General features: G+C 29.3%; 1 protein-coding gene across 3 annotated transcripts; it reads right to left on the bottom strand.

Annotated features, from left to right (window-relative positions):
• Positions 1 to 183: 183 nt before the first annotated feature.
• On the bottom strand, positions 184 to 25883 carry LOC123007461 (proton-coupled amino acid transporter-like protein pathetic). 3 transcript variants are annotated; one of them, XM_044402781.1, is made up of 5 exons: positions 25741 to 25883; positions 3479 to 3543; positions 2413 to 2550; positions 1542 to 2360; positions 184 to 1491 (listed from the first exon to the last, which is right to left on the bottom strand). In XM_044402781.1, exons 1-5 carry the CDS (start codon positions 25762 to 25764, stop codon positions 1074 to 1076), a joined length of 1464 nt encoding a protein of 487 aa, XP_044258716.1. In that variant the 5' UTR covers positions 25765 to 25883; the 3' UTR covers positions 184 to 1073. The 3 variants fall into 3 exon arrangements, with proteins under 3 accessions (XP_044258716.1, XP_044258725.1, XP_044258709.1); XM_044402790.1 differs by lacking the exon at positions 25741 to 25883 and adding an exon at positions 14856 to 14929; XM_044402774.1 differs by lacking the exon at positions 25741 to 25883 and adding an exon at positions 7107 to 7237.
• Between the last annotated feature and the right edge of the window lie 761 nt (positions 25884 to 26644).

Raw genomic sequence — 26644 nt, 5'->3', positions numbered from 1 at the left:
CTTTTATATACCTTTTTGAATTTTTTTTTGAGGAAAGCAACTCTTCCTAAGATCTCTTCAAGCTCACATTAAAAAAAAACTGTGGTAGTTTTTCAAGACTTATTTTGTCTTCTGCTAACTCTAAAAAATAGTTTACAAAAATTTTGTTCTTCTTCAAGGGTAGAGGTGAAATGAAAGCAACTATTTTTTAATCAAAAACCATGTTTTATTTTTAAATATGTTACTCAATAATATCAAGATATTAAAATTAGAAGGGAACTTCTGACTTAATTCGAGTTTTCACTTAAATTTATGTATTAAGCTGTTGTTAATTGTGACGGTAGTACGGCTTGGCAATAATAATTATAAAAAACTTTGAAAAAATGCCAAATACATAAATTTATTTGACTTGAAAATAATCAGTTACTTTAAATTTCGAATATGAAACGTGTGAATTTTTCCTTGTCTATTTGTAAATATAAGGAACATAAAAATAATATCTAAATCAATCAATTTTCCAACAAATTACGGTATCAACAATGTTTCAGCGTCTGGAAAAAACCAGATTAAAATTTCATATAAGGCACCATCAAGTCAGTTCCTTTGGAACTAAATACAGCGATTGCTAAAGAAAACTGTAATTGTAGGTGTTCATCGTCAAAAATTTTGTTTTAAAGAAAATAAAAAATAATGAACACCAACAAAAAACTTTACAGTGTAAACGGTTAGTAACTTATTACCTAAAAAAATCACAATGGTAGATATAAATAACTGAATGAATGTAGAATGTCTCACTATACAAAAAAAATAAGCCAATATAAAGGAATCAATGCAAGGTTCATGAAGTAAACATAAAATTACAGCAATCACAGTTGTACTTGCAGTCTACTTTTTCAACACTAAAAATAAAGCGTTTTCTAAACGTCCCCTTTGGTGCTTTAACTAATCTAAACAGAGAATCCGAAATTGTTTGATCTCACTAAGCCGGGTTCCAGCCGCTTAATTTGAAACTCTATAGAGTTTCGACTCGACACTGGTTAGATTTTACATAGAAAGTAATTTTTAGCACTAGAGACGATAGAAAACCGCCTAAATTATGAACTATTTGCTCTCTCAATGATTCCTTGTATGCTGACATAAGTCCCCGTGGCAAAGCCCACAAAGCCGAAGAAAATCAACAAAATGTTTTTATACAACCGCCAATTTAGCCTTCCAAAACCTGGGTCTTCCCAAAACGTGACTAAGTCAATAATAGCTGGGAAAATCAACCCTAACATCGAAAGACATAACGCACCTACTAGCGAAATCAGACCCTCAAGATCAGGAACAAGAATGGCAATGACCGCAGTTAAAATTACTAAACTAATTCGAATGCTGTATTCTGATAGGTTTGGTCTCTTGTTAAACAAACCCTTCAAGCTCTTCCAGATAATCTCCATTGGGACATAGAATTGCAAAGCGTAGGTGAAGAAAACAGCAACTGCAATCATCAACTTCACGGATTGTCCCAATCTGAAATCAATGAAGTTAGTGTTGGTAATGTTCCTAAAAGGTTAACTTACGGTTCACTTTCTGGAAGATTTAACGTGATGCTAGGTTGTGTTAATGGGCCGTATTTATTATAACCGAGGAAACCAGTAGTAGCATATAAGAGAACTACCACAAACATCCCGATGTTTAATACTCCAGGACAACCAATAAAATGAGTGGGAGTCTTCATGTTGTTTTCTAGAGGCATTACGACACCAATGCCTTCCAAGGCAAAGATAACAGTACCAAAAAATTTGGGCAGTTTTGTGATCTCAACCATTTTTGGTCTCTCATCAAGAGACGGCATATCATTAATGAGATAATAGTAAGTGATACCCATTCCCGAGGCGACTAGGATATTGGCAATCATTGATAACGGTGACAAGTATTTTAGATTTCTTATAAGATTGATTAAGATAAGTAGAGGTAACAGCGCCGCCATGTAAATCTTAATGTCTTGATGAGTGTCCTTCGGTGTGTAATTGTCAACAACTTGTTTAATATTCTCAGCGACAAACATTATATACACACAACAACATCCCAGAAGATCTATTACGAGAAAGAGATTAATCATGGCTTTGGCAAACTTGGCCCATGGACGAATCGATTTTGGACCAGCTAAGAAAGCCGCTTCGGCTACTTCCGCGTAACCTAAAGATGGAACTTTATTTCTTCTACACAAAGCATGTGCACTCTTGACTAATATATGCACGCAGTAAGTACAAATGCTACCAATGGCAAACGTACAAAACAATCCGAAGAAAAGACCAGCGTTGGCAAACGCCATAGGCATGGCCAAAATTCCACTACCCAAACTCCCTTTCAATAAATGAATCAACGTGTCCAAATCACTGTAAATCAAGTTTTAGTTTTGTGGTGTGATTTCTTCCCGAATTTACTCACGATGTGGGATGGTCAAGTTTTCGGTGGGCAAATGGATCATAATCTCCCAATTCTTCATCTCCGCGTGCTGCATTAACCAAAGGTACTGTCGAGCCATTGGCAGAAGGCACAGATACTTCATTTTTTTCACATTTATGACTGAAAATATCTTGAGTTAGAAAATACACTCGACTTGGATGTGAAAGAGAAAGATGTTAGATTTATTAGTGCAAAACATAGAGAATTGACTCAAATGGATTATGGATAAAAGGATTCGAGTCTTGGCCAAAATTTTGTAATTACACTCCAATGATCAGAAAATTATTTTATGGCCGAGACTCGAACTCGGGATGAGTGAGGTTTGAAAGAATGTAAATGTAAAAAAAATATATTTACGTTCAAGAACTGAAGGAAGGAATAAAACTTGAATTTGTAAGTCTACAATACTTTTCTGTACAAATTGTACTTTTAAACTTAAGAAATATAGGTAATTGTACCGTTGATCGTCCTTCTAATTCCGTAGCTCCGCAGCACAACCACATCGCAACAGGTGCGGTAGAAGCACTTCTAGCAGCTCCGGTATATGCCAATAATCTTACAAAACTTACAAAATGTAATCAAACAACACTATGATCAAACCATGTATATACGCATGATGCCCTTCGATCACTCTCAAATGATTCGCTCTGATCTTTTTAGCTGTTTATTAGTAAAAAACCGAGGTGGTGGCATAACCACAACGTACAATTTATTAATAACATGACGCAAAATCAAATTACATAATAAATAGACCATACAACCAATATTTAAATATCGCGATAAGATAGAAATGTGGAGTAAGAGAACCTCCAAATGTGTACTTGATAGGATTAAATTGTACATTGTGGTGATGGAAAAAGCGCCCTAATGGACTTGTCTGCAAATATACATGGTTTTTAAATCACTCAAGTCCAATCACCAGTACTAAGTCTGTAATTAAATAATTTGATTTCTGTTGATATAAGTAAAAATTCTGATACCTTCAAAAAGAAGCTTTGTGATGTCGGTGAATGAATGTATTATTAAGAGATGGAGCTTTTGTACTTACTTAGTCATTATTTCTGTGTTAACACCACCCTTTTTCTGGTCTACTTGAGCTATGAGGAGTTTAGGCTGGAACAAGAGCACAACTTTAATAGAGACAAAAACCAATTGTTCTAGTCTATCTAACCATCAAGCACTCTTTTTATACTCATAGGAAACTTTTAAGTACCTACTTGTTCTAGAAAGAACAATCACTGATATCGATTAATTAGGCGAAAACAATTGTGCAAAAATTCAAGTTGATTTATAACTTGACCTAAGAAGTTTGTGAAGAAGTGACCTACCTGAATTGGCATTGTTTCGCTTGAGCGTAAACCGTAAAAAACCGATAATTTCTCCCAAACACAATACATCGTTATGGGTGAAATTATGCTTATTATAAACTTCCAGTATAGAATAGAAATCGTTTTACGAGTGCGCTAACTTGTTAACATTCCTAGCTTTTCTATTCTGCTGCACCGGCTCTGAATTTATAAATTGCGCAGTTTTAGTTGCAGGTAAATGACCTTCTCGGTAATCCTCAAGTTACCTTTCGAATTACTTTGACGGTTTCGTCTACTTTTGGGGCCATGCTCTAATTAAAAAATGTATTGTGGGAAAGTTGACGAAAAATTTACACTTTGTGGAATCCAAATAACGATGCGAAGAAGTGGTTATGAGCTGACCCAAATAGCTTCGCTCGTTTTTATTATAATCAAAATTTGCGAATTTTCACGAAAACACTATTCGCGGCCTTTGAGACTCGCCTTGATCTACAAAACAAGTGCCAACAAGTGATTTAATTCCACTGTTGCCAGGTTTGGTGATTTAGTGAAAATTTTTGTAAAAATTATAATATCTATTAATTTGTTGAAAATAAAAAAAAATAAATTCTGAAGTTCTGCATCTTTTTTGAGCATTTTCTACATTTTCAACCAGAAACTTGATTATTTAAAATTTAAATTAAAAAAAATTGGTTAAACTAGTTCTATTTGCTTCTTATGCAAGACTTTATTAAGCAGATGCTTTTGTACAATTGCGGACACGGAATTTTGGACATCAAATTTATGTCAGTTCAAAAACTACGTTTTGTTGTCATTATGAATGACGTTTGAAACCAAAATTTTAAAGTTTTAGTTGAAATACGTGTTTTTATATAAGTTCAATAAATTATTTTGATTTGTTGCCAATTTTTCTTTAACTGTCAAGATAAAAATTACAAAAACCAAAAGTGAGGTTAGTTATATAAGGCCCCTTTTACATTTTTATGTTAGTCGAATGAGAAATCATCCAATACTCTGTGTCCGCGATTGTAGGTACATTTTTCAGCTAGAAACACAATTATTTCACAAAATTACGTTAAAAACAAGCCAAAAAACAAAACAAAAAAATTTCTTTCAAACAGGTTAAAAAATTTAAAAATCAAATTGACATTAGCTAAAAATCACAGAAAGAATTTATGTTTCTGTTATTTTGTTTGTTTCACTCGACTTAACTGCTTTTTGAACAAAATTAAACTGAGAAACCACAAAATTTGCTCGAAAATGCTCTTAAGTACGTTTTTGTAGTAAAACCTAAGGTTTTTGAGAAACTTCACTTAAACAAACCAAAAAATAAAAAAAATAGCTAGAAAAACTGTAATTTCGCCAAATTTTGTACAAAATAAGCCGAAAAATCGTAGAATTAGTCCGTAAATGATGTCATTTTTACCTCTTTCGAGAGCTTAAGCAGGCTTGTAAATTAAAAAATCCGTTTTTCGCGAGATTTTGCCACACCGAGGCAAAAATTTCTTAACTGTTAAGAAAATATAATATAGTTCTATATTTTTTTTTAACTCTTAGGCTTAAATCACTCAGTTTATGTAAAAAACGTCAACTTTCGAGACTAATAGAAAAATTTGTTAAAGATATAAATTTGACCTTTTTTTCAACCCAGATTTGGTGAATTTAATTTTTTGAGCTCGCAATGCCGGGATGGAAACACTTTGATATGCAACGACGAGTTAAGACAATAGAATTGTTTGGAAAAAAATCGATCGAAACTGTCATTGAACATTCGGAACATCCGATTTATAGTGCAGTTCACTCAAGCAAGGTCACTTTTTATAGATTTATTACGACCTTTCTAGTCCAAAAGGAGGAAATGCAAAGTGATTCACTTGGTCACGGTTTGCAAAATTCTTTATGATTATGCGACATTTGATTTATTATTATTGCTACGCAAAATAAACACTATCACGAGTATATAGGGTTTCAGCTATTCAGCAGTAATAATAGAATATTTGTTGCTTCGACAATAGAGGTCCTGTGGAAAGTTTATCCACGCAGACCAGTTCCTAGAACTGGTGTCACGTTGGCAACAATCAATAGGGGTCGGACCCTTCAGGACGACTGTTTGCACGTAATTTAATTGCATGTCAATGAATTGAGTAATCTGAAACCGAAAGATAAAAATGTAACCTTTTGGGACCGAATTTTCGAATTGAAGCATGTTGGATCACATCCAGAGAACGTGCGTGTTTTAACACGTGCATGTGATGGCAGATTCTTTGGCTAATATCCATTTGGAAGATTGTTTATTTTCCTCATTGTTACATGTCCCCGACTTGCAAGCAAGTGGTACGCCACTGGTTCATAGAAAATTTCAAACTAGTAGAAGTGGGGGTATTAACCACGTGTCTCAAGGCTGAAGACTACACAACTCTTGACAACAATAAATATTTATGACGAAAAGTGACGAAATAAATACACAATGTAATTCTTAACCCGAAATTTGTCACTTCAGAAATTATACGATGATCAAGAAAAAAAATAACACCTCATTAATTGTTTCCATAAATAGGCAAGTCTTGCATTTTTATGAAACCGTTCATTAGAAATTCTGAATATCATTAAAATATACATAATTTCATTATTACAGAATACCTTGAATACTGACTATGAATTTTTGCATATAAAGTTAAAATTGGAAAAAATAAATAAACGAAAAATTGTGAAAGTTGTTCGAAATCATGCCAAGTCGCTTGTATTGTTATCATCCTAACATTAATTAGCAAATGTCGATAATGAGTTTTATTTTTATAAAATTGCGTCATTTCGAAAAGTTTTTGAAAAAGTGGTATAAATAAAACATGAAATGAGTAAAAGCATCTCAAAAATGTCAACTAAACTCCGAAACCGCTTCTGTGCTGGTAATTTTCCACTACTTCGCGGCGACCAGATGCCGCTTTTATTTGCTGTTTCGACAAATTTAGCAAAGTTTTCGCGTTTTTTGCTTGTACGAATAAAACTGACAATTTCAAACATAATCCGGCCACAGCAAACTAAACTAATCGATTAATAAAATTCCTCCAAATCGATTATTATATACCTTAGAGATGACGAAATGTAATCTTATCAGAAAACCAACATTTGCTTACGTCGATATATCTAACTCATTTCCTTTTGCGGTTCCACATTTCCGTCACCGACAAATCGCAAACTTTTAAATAACAAATTTGAAACCAAGAAATAATGTTAATCAAAGTTATTTACTTAAAAAAAATTAAAGTCAACATTAAAAAAAGATTGGCACCCATCCCAAACCGCATTATTTTCGCATCTAATTTTAGTTCGCTTATTTTTTTTTATTTTATGAATTGATTTAAATTTTACCTTGCATGCCTCATGTAGAGGTACCTTTCCAGATTTCCGCGACATTTTTTTTCTAAACCAAAACACACACTAACACGTGCAAGTACCTCCACTGCCTGATACAATTCGATTATATAAACTTTTGTGTACCCTAAGTATATAATACTAGCGCGTTTGAAAATGTGGTGGGAGATAGACAGAGAGGCATGCGTAGTGGTTACAAAACTTCTTATTCAAACAACCAATGAACTAATTTGTATTAGGGTTTGTTTGATCGATGAGAAATAGGCATTAATTTATATTTAACACATACGTAAACAAAAAAAATGATTAGGCGTTTATTAAGCGCTAAATGATTTTAGTCATAACGATAAAATGGTAACCAATTCACAAATTGATTTAAGGTATAGTTGATTTGAAGTGAATTTTACCTGTAAAACATTTTTTTATAACAATTTGAAAAAAAATTGTTATTAATTAATTAAACCTCTACCAAATTAATTTAGTATTGTAGTGAATTTTAATGAAATTTTTAAGCTGTATAATTAATTTCCCGTACATATTAACAAAATATAAATAGTATAATATAAAACAATTTTGTAATAACGAAATATTTTGTTTAGGTAGATACTACAGGTTGCAGGCAGCAGGCAGGTATCTTATATATACTATAAAAGTAATTTTCAACTTATTTGAGCAGTACAGTCATTATAAATTTTCCAGCAATTTTATCTCTTCTCAAACAACCAAAATTTATGAAAAATAAATTGTGTTAAAATACAGTTTAGGAGCATTTCCGGTAAAACAAAATTTGTATCATTAATAACAATAGCACTACTTTTTACAAAATTTGTTCCAACAACTATCAAAAATATAATTTGATATCCCAGTTTACAACATGACTGACATAAACATTTATTCATCAAAATAATTATCAAGAAATATACATACAGGGTGAATATAAAGTATGGAACCAAGCGGTTTTTTTTTAAATCATTTGCCTCCAGATAATAATAATTAATATAAATTAAAGTAATATAAAGAATGTATGTAATCATATTTTGAAAACAAAATTTTGTTTTGTTTTTGGTCAAAATTGCAATTTATGTAAAAGAAATTTTTTAAATTAAATATGGATAGTTGAGTTGCAATCCTTAGATCACAACCTTTATAGAAAAATATATAGTTTTATAGTGAGTTGCCATTTAAAAAAGTAGAACTCACAAACAAAAGAAAATTTTGAAAAATTTTATTCTTGCTAAATATCACATTTTTATTGTACTTTATCATTCATCAATTAGTTTTTTCAAAAAAAAAATAGTTTAAGCAAAAAACGTTTAGTTTCATACTTTTTATTCACCTGGTATATTATTTTAATTATTTGGGAATAGGGGGCCATGGGGGTGGTACTTACACGTACATAAAAACCAAAACGACAATAATAAAAAAGCATCTTTTTCTTAATAAATTTAGACAAATAAAAAACACCAATTAAAATAACAATTTTATATCCTCTCATTATTTTAACTTTTTGACTAATTTGTTTTGGATTTTCTTGATTACTAACATTAAAAAAACATTAATTAAAAAAAAGTAAATTCATAAGTAAAAAATGAGTTAAAATGCATATTAGAAAATGGTTTAAGAATAAAATATTTAAGAGAAAAAGGATTTCCTACAAAATACAATAAACTGAAAATAATATAAATTGTTGTGCCTATTGAAAAAAAGTAATCATTTGAAAATTAAAAGAGCACAAAAATTATAAATTATATCGTACGGCAGAGGAAAGCCCGGTACACCAACGTACAAAAATTTGAGTATTTTAAAAATTCTCTCAGAAGCAAAAAATGTCCAGAATTTATAGTTCAACGTAAAACATTTTTGAAATTTGTTGAGTTAAAAACAAAACCGAATAAGTGCACAAAATGTATTTGATTCTACAACCTTAACCCCACTTTTTAGAAGCATAATATTGACCTGTACACTGCATTACTTCTTGAGACACTTTTCTCTTCGCTTTTTTTTGCACAATTCCAAATTTTCAGTATTTGTACCCAAACTGATAATTGTCAAACATTATTTAGAATGTTGCCAATGTAACCATACTAAAAGTCGATATCGTTATTGTACTAGTATAATTTTTGATTTGCATTATACCGTAATTTAGGGCCTTCGTTATACGCCGGCAGTGCTGTACAATAACAACAAAATTCTTATACGCTTTAAGAAAAAGATTTTTTAATATCGCAGGGTTAAAAAATTAATTGTCATGTTTTTATTACTTATAGATTTTGTTAAAGTTACAAAAACAAGAGTCGAGCTTTTACGAGTATTTAGATAAACTTTGAGTTTCATACTTAATAATATAATAAAAATACGTTGTAATTACACTTTACGAGCAAATCTATTTAAAAACATGATTATTTTTAAATCGTATAAATATTTGTTCTTTGTGGTGTAGGATAATTTATAGGCAAGAGAGAAAATAACTAAAATAAAATCACCAATCTCAATATGGTGTGGGTCTTTTTGTTGATGTTGTTAGAATCTGCGTTAGTTTAGTTTTATAATGATTAACTGCTTTCATGACAGAATAATAAATCTATTCACAATTTCAATAAAGCGTGCGACTTGACTTTGTTAACCAAAATATCTAATCACACCTAGTTTGTAATAGAATGACGATTTTTAAACATATTTTATGCTTTCGAAATTAAAAACAAATCTCGTTTTAAAAAATGTGCATATCCTGGAAGTTAGCAACTCTTAGAACTTTTTATGACTATTATTAAATAAATCACAATAATAAGAAATAATCACAATTTTAAAAATCACTAATTTGGTCTCGATTTTTTTTAATGTTTAAAGCCAACCAATAATTATTAATAAAAGCAATAATTTTTTGATCTTTTGCTAATTCCTTTCACCTCTTTGGATTCTCTCATATGACTCATTCCATCTCTCGGCGCATCCCACATTCTCATCCTCGTTAAATTTGAGTGTATTTATAACAGCTTTTAGTTTGTACACCTTCTTACATATTTTTATTATTTTTTCACCCACTTGTAGGTGCTACTTTTTAATCAGCATTTTTCCAAAACTATTTCAATTTCTATGGTGTCAAAAACCCTGTCTCGATTGTGGGTGCACCAGTTTCAGTCTGTTTTGCTCTCTTCCCATATATAGCAATCAAATATTCACATACCTACATCAATACACTCTAATTACCCTCTTAAATAATACCACACTTTCTATTCATCTACATGCGTTTTCACATTATTTGGCTAATTAAAACGACACTTGTCAACACAAATTTATTGCAACACCTAGATTCATACAATTTAATCAATATCACTCAAGTTTTTATAAGCCAAAATATTCTAAATTTAAAACTTGTTTTGTAAACTCTGTCTATTTAAAAAATATTCAGTCTGGTTAGTTAACCAGGTTCTGAAAGACTGGCGATTTGGCGCACTTATTGTTAAATTATTAATTATTATTATCTGACCTATCTATTATTTATTTTTTAACAATTTTTAGATTAAACGGCACTTTAAAAATTCCAAAGTTTACTTAGTAATATCTATAAAGTGCCTAGCAGATGTAGTTGTCGATACAATAAACTCTGACGCCATCCACTATGTCAGATTTACCTCATGTAGTAAGTAATTGAGCAAAGATTGAATTTTCGATGTCAAGAGTGCAAACCAATTGTTCAGTTCTATTTTAAGCATTTAAATAGATCACTTAATACCGTATTTGCCAATAATGAATTGTGTTTATTTCAACCTTTGTCCGTCCCGTTGCCAATGAAGAAGATATGTAAACATTCAACTGGCCGACGTCCAAATAATCGACGCCAAAGACGCCCATTTTTTGTCTTAGTTGCGTCACCATTTTCGGCTCCCACGTATTTGAAGTGATTTGGTAATTAACTTAATAGTGACGAGATTCTCGTGATGAGCGAAATGTTTGTTTATTATTTCTATTATATTCATAGTTGCTATGTTTTAGGGTCTAATTGGTAATTATTTAAAAAAATGGTGTAGAAGAATGGTTTCCTTTGAGAGAGGTTTTCAAGTTTTCTATGGAAATCTGGTAGTGTCACAGAATAAATAAAGCAAAAAGTAACCTTCATTTACATAAACGTGTCAGTACCTTCGTTTAAACTTTGCTTTTAACGCTAATTTAATTAACTTACTCCGACTCGTAACTTCTAGCCACGTTGTTTACTGAAACACACGGCACATGGTACATCATTTACCTATTCAGGTTTATCTAATGAAGCGTTCGACGTAAAAATCGATTGCTTTTATCGTTGGGATAAAATATGATGTAGGTATAGTTCCAAGAACACGAAATGCACATTTATTAATTTATTTAAATGATGGCAAATAAAATAAGTCTTATCCTACTTCTTAGGTGTTAATATGCACAGGGAGTCCTATTTAGGTCTCTCGTAAAATTATTAGCAGGTATAAAGGCTGTCGCAATAAAAATAGCAATAAAAATTTACTTTTTCAGAATAGAATGCCCACTGTTTTTAATTTTTGGTATAGTTTTTGATGGTGTTTTTTTGAACTTTCATGTCGATTTTGTTTAGTTTTGTTTAAATTTAAATACATTTTCACATAATTATAATTTTTAAAAAATCATGGGAATATTATTTTCTAGTGTTCTCAGTTTTTGTGAAATTCATTATTTAAGAATAAATCAAATCATGTAGGTATTTAAAACACTAAACCAAAATAATCAATAAAATTACACTCAAGAAAACAATATAAAATAATATTCATTATGGGGGAAATTTTTCAGAAAACAAATAATTTTAGATAATTTCATTTATTGTCAAAGAAATAGATATGTAAAAGAAACAAACAAATCATTCGTAAAAGTAGTCGTTGGGACAGCCGCTTGCCCCTCGGGTAAAACACACACTATCAGATTTTGTCGAAATTTATATTTATTTAATTATTTATATTTATTTAAATTTATTTCGCCTCTTTCTAAACCTGAATTCAATTCAATTTTTCAATTATTGAATTTTCACAATTTTTCTGCTAATAAACAGAAAATCTATTTTTTGTTAGTTCAGTGGTTACGTCTAGTTTTTGTTAGGTCGATAGAAATAATAAATTCACGTCATAACCTCGAATTAAAAAATTAAATTAAATTACACATTCCTTGGCCAAATTTATTTTATATTGGGCTCTTATAGTGTTAAACAGCACTTCACACATCATCATATGTAAACGAAACAAACAGGTTTTAAAAAAAAAAATAGAAGATACAGGGTGTTTCACGTAATTTTACGAGGCCTGCGCCTGTAAGATTCAATCAATAATACATATTCCGATACGAAGTCGATTACAAATTTTGAAAAATTGAATAATCTTCTCTAGTTTGTTCACCTTTTGGGTTTCCAAAAATTAAATAGTTAGAAGTCCATTTTTTGTATCCAGTGTTTTGTGACTTTTGTATATTTGGGTGCGTACATTAGGCGCAAGCCTCGTAAAGTTGTGTGAAACACCCTGTATAGGCAACATTTCGATTCATTCACTAATAATAACAAAAATATATTTCTCTGAAGATTGGTAAAAAAATGTCACGAAAAGTGATGCAAAACACGTAATTTTCTAATACTACTTCAAAAAATAAAAACAAATAAGTACCTTTAGACTTGGATCTTGTATTTTTTCCAAAAGCTCCACAAGAACTTCGAACAATAAATTGGACATAAAGAATCCCAGTAAGTGTGCGGAATTGAATAGAAATGCTTTTAGGGAATGGTAAAGTAAAACTAAACTTATCGAGTGTTTCATTTTGCATGTAAATATATTATATTTAAGTTTACGTTTACATAAATGATAATTTTGAAATATCGCTTTTCCGTGTCCTTCAATGAATTAGAAAAGAATGGAATATGTAGTTGCGTTTTCATTATCGGTGACTAAAATTTTACTGAAGCAGTAAAATTCCAATAATACATAATAAAAATGCATTTGCAATAAATGGTTCAAATTTTGTTTTACAAAATTATAGAATTAATAGAAAAAGTCGAAATATCATTTTTATCCAATAATTTCAATAAATATAAATAGTTTTTGATATGACAATATTTTAGTAAACTTTTTGCTACTGCTTAATAAAAAATGAAACATCAACTAAAATTTAGTGTAAATTTAAATGGAGTTAAAGTCTAACTTAACAACTTTTATGTTATTCATGTGACAATTAGTATTAACCTTATCATTAACATTACTTACTTTTTTCATGAGAAAGTTGCAAAATAAATGTTATTTTTTTATTAGTTAATTCTAGATGTTTGACTATTTAAATTTAGATCACCCTGTGAATTAACAACTAAATTCGAAATGTACTGTGATCCATGACTGAGAACTCCTTCCTAGAACAACAAAGTATAAAAAAAATATTCTACAACATGTGGGAGGAAATAACATTATATTCTCTTCATACGTAAATAATTATTTAATTCAAATAAAAACTTTTTTTGTAACTTTGACAGATTTAGTTATTACTTTTTGAAAGATAATACACAAATTCATTATTTTCTTTTTCTAACTTAATAGATAATATTTATTATTATCTATTTTGTCTGAATATTGTGTTAAAGGAGATAATAACAGATAAAAGATATAAGAGATAATAATTTGAAAACAAAGGATGAATCAAAGTTTACCCAATTTAGTTGCATTTTGCATGAACTTAAAGCTACTTATTTAAGTTATTATTCATTTTTAATCTACATCTGAGGAATGCAAATAGTAGTCCTACTATTACTAGGTAAGTAAAAATTTACAGTTTTGAACAAACACTTTTTGAAATTTTATTTCAACTGTTAAGTACCTACTGAACATTCGCCGAAAATATGACCATGTAAATTGTTATTACAGTTAATTTATATTTTTAATTGTTAGGCATATTTACTGTTCTCTGTTTTTTAACAACCTAATTAATTTTTATTTATTGGATTTTTTACATTTAAATAATAATTTACTTTAATTTATTACCAACAGTTTTTGCACAATTCTTCCATTGTGAGACATATTTTATCATGAAAATGGTGACGTACTGTAAATATGTTTCTATGAAAAATAAAAAGATAAATAAAACTATGATTTTTCTGGCAAGTATTAGGAATCCAAGAAGCTAGGACATCCTGTGAACCTTTATGTGAAGCATTGTGAATTAAATTATTTAAAACCCTTTAAAATAAAAGTTTTCAATAATACCTAAATTGGGCTGATTAGATTTTTTGTGATTAATATTAGTTTTACATTTGCCATTTATGTCTGGACAAATATTTTGATCTCAAAAATCTTAAAGCAATAAAGCTAGTCTTTCAACTACAATTTTATTGCTAACTTCAAGGTTGATTTTAATTTAATACTTGAAATAATTTCAGTATGAAATTACGCGTGATTTATCAAACAATATCAATAAAATTAAAATTCTTTCAGACCTTTGCTTAAAATGCGACATACCAACAATTAGCATACAGCGTATTATTTTCTCATGGTAATCCATGATCTTGCATGTGACCTTTCATACTAATAAGCTAAAAGTTACGACGTTTGTCGAAATTGTATGTTTATGGACCAAACGTACTTGCTACAAAATCTGAATAAATATACAAAATGTATCGAGGTAATTTTAAAAATGACTCTTGAAAATTTTTTTTTAGATGCGTACCTATATTTTTAGCGAAATTATTAAAAAAGTGGAGTATTTTTCCATGTTACTTACGCAAAGAAATGGCCTAGCCTAATTGAAGAAATTGCTTTTAATAGTAATAATGCAAAACATATATTAAAAATTTCACAATCAACACAATCATTAGGTAGATTTTACTCTACTGACATAACGAAAGAAAAGTTTTATGCAAGAGGTGAGCAAGTTTCCTCTCTCAATAACAGGTGACCGTGATTGTTTTATTTGCGGTAGTGCATTTATAAATAAATAAAAAAACTGGCATGCAAACACTACAAATTTTCGTATGAAATAAATAAAAAAAAACGTTATGCAATAGGAGACTCCCACAAATCGAAAACGAGACAACTATTTCGATGACGTCTTTGTGGGGGCGGCAGGATAAGACCGAAAAAAAAGATTATCTAGGGCACGTCAAAATATATAGTGTGGTCGCGCACAAAATGGAAAGGCTGCCAACATCAAAATAATAAAAAAACATTTATTTATATAAAATATGTCAAAGAAGAAAGAAATAATATGGTGAGATAAAAAAAATTCCAAAATGTTCACGTGGTATACAAGACATTGCTTCATTTTTGTGAAATTTAATGACTGATAAAAAATACATAATTTTTATCTGTTTTGCATTATTTGTTAACATTCTAACAAAGCTTGTCAAATGTGTTTTGAAAAACAAAATAATTTAGTCTTGCCCGGAAAACTTGTCCGGAGTGGATGAAAACTAAGAAAACAGGCTTCAGATCAATATCGGTGAAAAACTAGATCAAGAGCACGCAATTTATTACCTATATCTATGAAAATAAACATTAGTTTTACAATCAGTTCTAAATGACTAAACTGTAGATAAAAGTACTTTATACTCGTATCTGACGCAAAAACTAAAATTGTTATAATAATCCAAAATCCCAGAATCCAGACTTCTAAGCGCGGCGGCGCCACAAAAGTTTTTTGATGAAATAAACTGTGCGATAGTACATGAAATAATAATTAGTTTCATTATTGATGTCCTGTAAGAACATAAAAATGATAATTATACAGAGTGATTACAAAACTAATAAAACTTTCAGAAGACAAATTTGTATTAAAAAAAAGAGATTAACTTGAAAGTAAGATAAGGATTTTTCAACAACTAGAAAAATATATAAAACAATAAAATTGATAGGTTTCAAAACGCGCCAAATTCTAGGAAATTCATCGAAGCGTCATGATGCATGATAAAGATGTCAAAAACATGATAATGTCATAATATACACTACATTTTTGTATTCGCACTTTTAACATGAAAACTGGAAAGTTAACAAATCATTGTTTCCACTTATTTCAGCATTCTATAACGTTATATTAGCATAGTCTTAAAATAAAAGACAATGAAAGCTAGAATAACCAAAACAAAAAGAAAGTAAAAGAAAGATGTTTAAAACTGAAACTATAAGTTTTAAATGGTTTTAAAGTGTTATGAATACTGTCTACTAAAATTTCCGTATTAAAATTAAAATTATAAAAATAAAATAACAGGAAGAAGAAAAAAATATATGAAAAAGTCAAATGTCAAAATTTTTTGACAGGTAAAATTTTTTCCATGTTCCTGGTATCTTATCTTACTTCTCTAGGGCGTTAGTTCTGAAATATCCTGTAGGAAATGAATAAAAATAAATAAAAAAAATAAATAAAAGTATTTTTGGAAAATTAACCCCTAAGGAAGTTAAATCGGAAGGTGAATTTGAGAGTTTAAAGTTATATCCATAAAAATTGGTACTTAGGCTTTCGGTTAAAATTTTGGTAATTCCACACCCAAAGGGGTTGATCAGGGGTAAAAGTCATAAAATATCCGATTTTTTTTTTAATTAAATCCATGAAAATTGGTATTTGGGCTTTTAGTTGAAAACAAAAAAACACGTGTTTTACGATTTTGGAAAATTTCATCCCCAAAGGGGTCAAACAGTAATGGAGCCGCATACAGGCTGCGCCAGAATTCGCGCCCCAGAAAAAAAATTTCAAATAAGGTAAGATACCAGGAACATAGAAAAAATGTTTAAAAAATTCTGTCAAAAAATTGTGACATTTATTTTTTGACATTTCACATTTTTTATGTCTATTTAATGATGCTGATAATCTTGTATATGTTTTTTTTATAATTAATTAGTAAAGGTACAAAAATTTTGCCAATAAAAGCCACAAATTACATTGAACAAAGTTACAATTTAAGACACAGCTTCTTTGTTTCCTCTTTTAATAGCCTATAGCAAAAAAACTTGGAAAATAATTTTTTCCAACAAAAATAAATAGAGTCGAAGTGCAATATTTAAACTCTTCGAAATTTTTATACATATTTTTTTTATATTTTTTTCATGTTCTTTGTATCTCATCTTATATGGCATTTTTCTCTGGGGCGCGAGTTTTGGTGCACCCTGTATATGGACTTCTATCCACCGAAGCAAAGCAAGCTAAGAATGGGGTGTTAAAGTTTGTGTGGAAATCATTATTGTTTGAGATTAAAGACTTGAAATTTTGCGGTCTTTAAATAAGTTATAAAAGACAGACTTTTTATTTTTACTACGACGTTCATAATAAATTATGTGTTGCTACTTTTTGTTCGTAAGTTTCTTAACCCTTCTGCGTTTCGAAATAGTTGTGGATATTAAACTACCACGCATGAGAAGCCGGGGCAACAGCTAGTAATTTATAAACCGAAATCTACATTTCTTAAAATAGAGTACATATTTCAATATCTTCAAAAAAAATAATCAAGAGCAATAAAAATACATACTTGCAAATTATGGAAAGTTTTTTTGAGCATAAATCAAAGTTCGTGAAACACGGTTAATTTCCGAATGATTTTAATTTTTGTTATCGAAAATGTTAATGTGATTATATTTATCACTATCAAATTATGTTATAATTTGTTTATAGAAAAAATTAATCAGTAATAGTTTTAGTTGCTTCCTCAAATGTATGATACCTACAAGCAAATGCCAATTTTCGAAAAAAACTCAGGCACATCTTTAAAAAAAATAGTATATTAAAAAACAAATGTTAAACACTCTCATCGTGATTGAGACGAGCCAGGCAGTGGCGAGTGTTACAATGCACGAAAATTACAATGAGAAGTTGTATCACGTGTCTTTTATACTATTTTTTCGTTTGAAAATACCTCAAATCCGCTACTGGGATAAATGCCATTGTTAGCATTGAAGTAATAAAAGTTTTTATTATTTTAATTATATCTAAATATCTGTGTATCAAGAGTTACATACTACAAGTAGATATAAAAATTAGATATTACATAAAAGATTAAAAAAAAGATAATTAAAAGATCTTTGAATATACTCATTCGTAAGATAAATGTAAAAGATTAAATTTTAGATTTCTTATTCCAAGGTATGACAACACTTTTTGAAATTGTCAGTAAAGAGTCTAAAATCGGCACTAAAAGTTTTAATTATTCTTCAATTTTGTGTTGTTGACTGCAAATATTAATTAATAACGATGTTGTCAAATTACTGTCAATGTAAACATGAGATAAAGACAATAATTGCTGACGTGTATCTACTCAGATGTTCATAAGTATTGGTTTTTAATTCTACAAATATTTTTTTTCCGTTTCGTGGTTTTGTATGATGTTTTATTATGTGTTTTATTTGCCTGGGCTATCACTTCGGCAGCTAAACACACATTCGTGATGAAAAATAAGACTTTAGTGCCTTATTGATACACAAATAACAATTTTCAAGCTTAAAGCAATTTTAGAAACCTATATTTTATTTTCTTTTTTTTTTTTTTGGATTTATGCTTTTGTTAAACCCATTTTTAACATTAACTTTTACTATCAAATATAATTTTTTCTGGTTATTTTTTTTAAAGACAATAATGGTTTTTCACAGGTTTTTTAAAGCTTTGATTAGTAGACATATTAAAAAATGAAAAATAAACTGACTGGTCGATAACCAGTAATAAAATTATTGTAAATACGGTATCATGGTACCAATTTCATAAATGTTGTTTCATAATAAAAATTTAATGTTATCAACAAACAGTTAAAATCTAAAAGGAGATATTATAATTGAATTAACCAATAAAGCACATGACATTATAATTTGATTCCTTCTACGTCAATTTGACGACAAAAGCACTGTTTGTTTAAATTTGTCTTTTACAAGAATACGCGAAAGTTAAAGATTTTTTCATCAAGAAATTGCCAATTATTCCCAGAAAGTTATTTTAGTTAAGTTGCTGAATTAATAAATAGTTATAATCATCCTTGAAATACTTTCAACAGTTACTACTCGGGCATAAACATAAGCAAAAATGTATTTTTATCCAAAAATTAAATATTTTTGTAATGAGAACAGTCAACTTTGCAAAAATTATTTCGATTGCTTCTCCAAGAAATATGTAACATGTAAATCAATTTTTTTGAATATGCAAAATCAATATTGAATGCAGATCTTTCATGACACTGATAAAATGCAGATTCTCCATTATATTCTTTTTTTAAATAGAGTAATTGAAGTTTCTTTAATTAAGTTATGCGTTTAAATTTAACATAATTTGTATTTATAATATAACTGTAAAGTTCAAGGCAAACAAAGTCAGATTAAGCTTAGTTTTGGTCCGCTAACCCTCATTTTCTACAGACAAGTCATTCACAGATCATGCCAAGACACATGTCAAATTTTAAAACGAAATTTTTAAATAGACAGCTTTAATTTTAGAAATAAGTGAACTTTGAACATAGTTTTTAAAGTTGCAATAACATTTTAATCATATAATATTAGTTAAAAATAAATAAAGTGGAACATTCAGTTCCTCTTAATTTATCAAATATAGTACTAGACGATATAAATAAACCGAGATAAGTTCTCTTCATTAATTTAATCAAAGGACGGTCATTTTCACTTTCAATGCCACATCATTATTATTCATGTTGCATGTACTTGAATCGCCTTGCTCCAACACTTCTAATAAGAACGATATACAGTTCACTGTACCTGGATTTAAGAAAATAAGATTCTAAATATAACACACATCTTTTTCAGAAATAAATAAACATATTAACCGCTACTATTCTGTTTTTCTGTTCTTTCTTTCCTCTACTGAAGGAAATTATGGGTTAATAAACATTATTGCTAGAAAAGTAAAACTGAAGAGCTTAAACATTAAAAAAACACATTTATTTTTAAATTAGTGAATTTTTTAATCATCACGTAAAACACCTACTCGTGTCACAAATACCTTTTGGAAAAGCAATACCTACATTTCTTACTAAATTAAGTTGCCTTTATTATACAGCGTGATTCAAAAAGATTGTAATACAAAGATTGAACTACTTTCAAAACTATAAACCAAAATGTTGTACCAACATTCTTGAGATAGATAGAGCTCTTCAAAAATGCTTAAAAATAAAATGTGAAAAAAAACCTTGGCAAATCAAGTAACTCGGATGCTACAATCATTTTTAATGACTCTGTGCAACAACCCTTTGCATTAAAACTAGCATCAAATATTAACATAACTGAAAAAAAAACATATTCACATCGGTCAAATAAAGTTTTTTTTCTAAGTTACTTTCTTTCAAGTACTATTTATGGAACAAACTGTATGAATATTCTTAATTAAAATTCGATGTTGAATCATTTTTGTATGCAGGGTGCGCCAGAACTCGCGCCTCAGAGAAAATGCCATGTAAGGTACCAGGAACGTGGAAAGAATGTTTAAAAAAATTATCGATAAAAATTTCGAAATTATGAGAGTTTAAATTTTGCACTTTGACTCTATTTACTTCTGTTGGAAAAATATTTTTTCAAGTTTTTTTGCTACAGGCTATTGAAGAGGAAACAAGGAAGCTGTATCCTAAATTAACTCTGTTTAATGTTATTTATGTTATTGGCAAAATTTTTGTACCTTTACTAAATAAGTATAAAAAAACATATACAAGATCATCAGTATCATTAAATAGACATAAAAAAATGTCAAATCTCAAAAAATAAATATCAAAATTTTTTGACAGATAAAATTTTTTAAACATTTTTTCCATGTTCCTAGTATCTTATCTTACTTGAAATTTTTCTCTAAGGCGCGAGTTCTGAGACACTGTATACCTACGGGTGTCCTAAAAAACAACAGAAACACAGAACTCATCAAATGTTTAGTAATGTAGTAAATTAGATCATAATTTAACAAGATTGATAATTTTCAGTTTTACAATCAGTAGAATTATAGTAACTTAACATTATTTTGACTCAGTTTTGAGAAAAAAAAATGTTACTCGGTGATAAAATAGAAATAAGTTTTGGTTTTCGGGTCAATTTTTGAGTTTTTTTAATTAATCTGAAGTACTTTTTTTATTATATGTCGTCAATTTTAATTTTTGCAGAGACCACTTACTTATTATATGTTCTCTGGTCAATTTGTTCAGCCTCCAAATTGTATCATAAAATTCTGCACGAGGAATAATTCACACGATTATGACAAATAAAATGCAAAAAAATTACGACAGTACTAAACTCTTATTACATAATTAGATCTAAACTCTAGTTGGAAATGTTATTACTTCCATAAACCCCATCCTATTAATAATGTAGGAAATTTACTGAAACAGATTTGCGGGGACATACAAAGTGCCAATTTTTTTTTGGTACTATTAAAAAATAAATGGATTTGTCGACTTGAAAGGAAAATTTTACGACTACCCACATCCGTTGCGAATTAATTTTAAATCTTTACGTATATGAATCATACAGTGATTGATGAGTTACAATTTAAAATGCGCCGATTGTCATCGACGGGTAGTTAGATAAAACAATGAAAATATATTGTTTCTTAGATAAGAAATCATAAATAAAACTAAGAATGTGCAAACATTTCCTCAGTAAACTGTTTATGGTACACATTTATTCCAAGATCCTTTACCATAAACTTCCTATAGCGAGAAAAAGTCCAAAAATAACTAAAAAAATCGTTATTAGGTCATAGTTTATAAGAATCCAAAGAGACTCATGATTTAAAATAACACTTCTTATATTTGCAATGTGTATATGTATTGGTAATAATGCTGTGTAGGCGCCTGATATTAATGCGGTAATAAATATGTCAATGTCAAGAGCAACCATTTGTGTTCCAATTTTCCATAGGAAAATTATTAATATGTCGACAATATATTATCTATTCACGCATAACGGAATTGTTTGATAACATTATGTTGTGGACCCCGAAATCACAAAGCTTTCGATGCATGACAAAGTTGTACAAATATTGTTAAAATGCAAATTGTAATTGTTAATAAATATATTGGGTTCTAGTTTACAAACAAACTCACATTCGACACGAATTCTTACACTTGAAAATAAAAATTTGTACCAAAAGAAATAAGTAAATTAAAAAATTAATGTTGATCGAGATTTGATCAAATTTATTTTCCTATTTTTAATATTACTCTGAATTCAGTTTATACAGGCTGTTCCGACTAAACCCCACATAAGAAGTATTCGGAGATCTAACAGTGATATTTATCTAAAATTCTGATTATAGCCATAATCGCTCAGATCCTGTTCAATGGACATATTTTCAAGATGGCAGCACTTCCGGTTACATGGAAAATGAGTATCAACTTTGATATTTTCAATAGAAAGTTATATTTTTTATTGAGTTTTTGGATTATTCAAGTGATTTTGAGAGTTTTTATCAAACTTTCCTATATCAACATTTACCCCGTTTTTTAGATATTTAGACTTTTTTGATTTTTTTTAAATTTGCATCTAACTGTTATTTTGAAATCGTATTTGAACATATGAAAAAGAAAAGTTAAAACTTTTTTTCGTTTATTTATAATTGGAAAAAAAATAACAAACCTCCAAATTTTAAGGTTACCCATTTGGGAAACTCCAAATACCCGTAACTGATGAATTTTTTCAAATGGAAAGCTTCAATTTTTTCTTCGCTAGAAAAAGAATTTAATTTTGCATCTATCTGTTTCAATATTCCCTATACCTAAATGTAATGATTTCCAAGTTATTTTAACTTTTTCTATAATGGAAAAAATTAATTTTTACATAGTTTACTATGGAAATATTTCTCACTGAAAAAACACCAAGTTTTTTTTCACAATTGCGTTATTTTTCAAATTAATTTTACTTAATCTAAATTTGAATAACTTTGATATTCTGCTTTTTTCTTATTTCTATGACAACCTGTGCTAAAGCAGCTATGGCRAAGTTTTTTTTCACAATTGCGTTATTTTTCAAATTAATTTTACTTAATCTAAATTTGAATAACTTTGATATTCTGCTTTTTTCTTATTTCTATGACAACCTGTGCTAAAGCAGCTATGGCTAAGGAATTTCTCACAATATCAAAAGAAGTTACTATAACTTGAAAACTAGTAAACATAGGTATAGGGAATGTTAATACAGATCGAAGCAGAACTTAATTCTCCTCTATTCAGCAAAGAAAAAATTGGGGTGTTTCATTTAGAAAAATTGAGTTAAGGGTATTTGAACCTTACATTTTGGCGGTTTGTTAATTATTTTTCCAATTATGAATACACCAAAGGAAAGATCTAACCCTTCTCTCTTGTATACCCAAGTACGGTTTCAACATATTAAAAAATGGTAGAGTTATCGATTTTTGAATAGGAAGATTTAAATCTAAAAAAATTTAAAGAGGTCTAAATATTTCGGCTAAACTTAGGTATAGAGAAGGCTAATAAAAATTCTCTCAAAATCACTTGAGTAATCCAATAGTGCAATAAAAAACATAACTTTCTATTTACAATAACAAAGTTGATGTCCACTTCCGGCGTAACAGAAAGTGACGCCATCTTAAAAATATTTTCATTGAACAGGATCTAACCGATTATGACTATAGACTAAATTTTAGATAAATTTCATTGTTAGAACTTCCAATATTTCTAATGTGGTGCCTGAACAGCCTGTATATGATTTTTTTTACTACACAGAGAACACTGGATACCTTAATATTATTGTTCGTAACAACAAATTAATTATAAGTTGACCACCAAAAATCAAGCCGAGAAAATAAGAAGATAAGAACTAAATTTAAAGTTAGTTTGACTATAGTCTATAAAATTTTAAGTGTTTGTTGAAGTGTCATAAAAACTTGAAAAGAAATCAGAGCCAAAATTTCAATAAAATGAATAGGTGTTTTCCTACTAAGAATAAATCAACCGTAATTTTGAACATTCGTAATCAAAAACTGTTTTTTACTAAAAATAATAATCAAATAGAACATGAAACGTGTCAAATTTTGCAAATTTTTGAAATGAGGATCAATATTAGGCAGTTGGCTGGCCCGAGCCAAGGATAAGATGAGTAATTTAAAGCAGACAAGCACACTCTAATAGCATACATAAACCTTGAACTAAAGAAGGACGAAATTAAACAAAAATGTATCCTGTTTAGACACCATCAAATCTACTTCCGTTTCAAATGACACGATTTATAGCCATCAGTTTTAATAAATCATAAGTTGAATGCAATTGCCAAATGTAACTAATAAGAATCAAATGGTTTGTTTAGTAGGTATATACGTGGGTAGCATGTGTTATTACGTCATAACAACAACGTAATTGTGTAAATATTTGTTACATTTTTAGGGACAACACAACATTGCTACTCTAATTAGACAATTAATATGATGGCACACATCATGATTTTGTTCAAAGAATTTATTCCACGGTGAAGCAAACATCAACAATGATAATCAATTAAAGATTGATTAGCTTAACTGGTTTTATCCAGCTGCATAAATGTAATAAAATAACCAAAAGAGATCGCCTCCACGTGAGGATGATGAGTTACCAATATTTGGCGAGCAGTAACTGAGATATGAGAATGTGCCCACATTTATTTGCAACAAAAAATTAGACATTAGGATAAAAAAACATTTTTATATATAAAAACACCCCTCTATATTACTTTGTCACCAATTTGGTAACCGCGCAAAACCACTTTTGGGTGCCTAGTGTATTTTATGTTTTTAATGTTGGTGACAATGCGTACAAAAAATAATCTTAAACATACATTTCTAGATTACACACAATGACATGTCAGTTCGAATTTTCCAATCCCTTTATGTAAAACAATGCTACGTGTCACCAACTAACACAAAATTCCCTAAATGCAGAAATTTAGAAAAATTAATATTAAAGAAGACCATTCAAGAAATCGTCTTGGATGAATGGCTTTTGCAACTTGTATTTTATTATACATTCTACTTCAAGGTCAAATAGGTAAATGAAAGATACTTTCTATATAAAAAAAAAATGTTTTCTAGATGTACCCCAGTGACAAATTTAAAGACAAAAAAATACGCTTTTTAAGTAGTATGGAACATAACAATCTATTTTATAGATTTAAATAAGGTATAGATGTAGAAGCACAGAAATGTTTAGTTTACATCAAATGCAACCTCACTTTTTCAACTGTCACTTTGACGTAAACTAAAAGACATATTTACACCCAGTCAAGGTCTCTGAATTTACACTAGGAAGTGGACGGTCTATTTTGAAAGCAACTGTATTACATAATTTGAGCTTTTTAGTATTTTCATTCTGCAAAAATAAAAACTCCTTATTTTATTAGCATTAAATTTAAAAAATCGTCATCAAAAACCACCTAATTCAATTGTCTCTAACTTCATTTAACACTTTCTTGTTTATAACGTGGTTTGTGACGTGTGTAAATGACACCTGACCTGTTATCAAATTAGCAACGTGTTAATTAAACTTAATATCAGGTTTTTTAGAATCTGCGTAAAAATTTATTTTTTGTCAAAAGTCGGAAAAATATTAAAAATATGCACAGACAAACAAATAAATCACAGTTTTAACGAGTCTATCAAATGTCGCAAAGCTGTAAAAATCCAATTTAGTGCCAAAGTTAATCAAACACGCAATTATTACCTTAGACAGTTCCTTCAGTTCCATGTTATGGCAAAGTTATCGAAAAGTATCAACTACATAAAATGAGATTTGTTTTACATCATAATTCTGTAATAATTTATTACCGGAACGAAATTTACGGAAAAGGAGTAGGTAACCGTTGTAATCAGAAGTCTAACACTGGGAGATTCGCATAGTCAACCATTTATTTTCAACTTTGGTAACATGCTAAATATAATTTGGATACGGGTTTGTAGCCCCACTACGTCATAAATTCTATTTTAAATTCCTGTTTAAGTTAAATTCGTCCCAATTTTTGGTAGCTGATGCACACACGTGTTCTGTGCAACTTAACCACAATTAATTGCGTTCTAATTAACAAACAAAACTGAACCAAAGGTTGTATCCGACAAGTTGAAACGTCATGGTTTTTTGCTAGCGAATTCTAATGCAATTAGCGGTGGAATAATTACTTTAAAAACCATTTCAGTAAAACTAAAAAATGTTTTGTTAGATGTAAAATAAACACACCTTGCATCTGTAAATGGAGTGATCACTAACAGCAAAATCCACGAAGTGGCATAAATTGAGTCGAACAATGTCAAATATTGTTGAATTTTTACTCTTAGTGATTGCAAGATTGCCTTGTAACACTCAAAGCAAAGTGTACTTATTTATTAGATGACGCGAGAGAAAAAACTTAAATAATGATAATGAATTCACTTTCATTACCATCCGGAAACTAATGTCGGAAGTTGTTAACATTGAATCTGTGCCTCACAATAATAGAAACACGAAAAAGTGCAGTAAATGACCATTTTTGGGTTTGCAGAGCAATTTTTTTAATTTATTCTTTTTATAAAAATGAGGCTTCAAAGAGACACAAGTGTGTCAGCAAAATTAAAATCTAGACAAATAATTAAAT

This window comes from Tribolium madens, unplaced genomic scaffold, assembly GCF_015345945.1.
Source record: "Tribolium madens isolate multiple individuals breed KSU strain unplaced genomic scaffold, Tmad_KSU_1.1 Scaffold_11;HRSCAF=98;Tcas5.2_LG3b, whole genome shotgun sequence".
In the NCBI taxonomy this organism is placed as follows: domain Eukaryota; kingdom Metazoa; phylum Arthropoda; class Insecta; order Coleoptera; family Tenebrionidae; genus Tribolium; species Tribolium madens.
This window is presented reverse-complemented; position numbering and strand designations above follow the sequence as displayed.

Coding starts and splice junctions, on each gene's coding strand:
- LOC123007461 (XM_044402774.1), bottom strand. CDS start 7,151: ATGTCGCGGAAATCTGGAAAGGTACCTCTACATGAGGCATGCAAG. Junction 2,551..3,478: donor AACACAGAAATAATGACTAA/GTAAGTACAAAA, acceptor AGATATTTTCAG/TCATAAATGTGAAAAAAATG. Junction 2,361..2,412: donor AAACTTGACCATCCCACATC/GTGAGTAAATTC, acceptor CTTGATTTACAG/TGATTTGGACACGTTGATTC.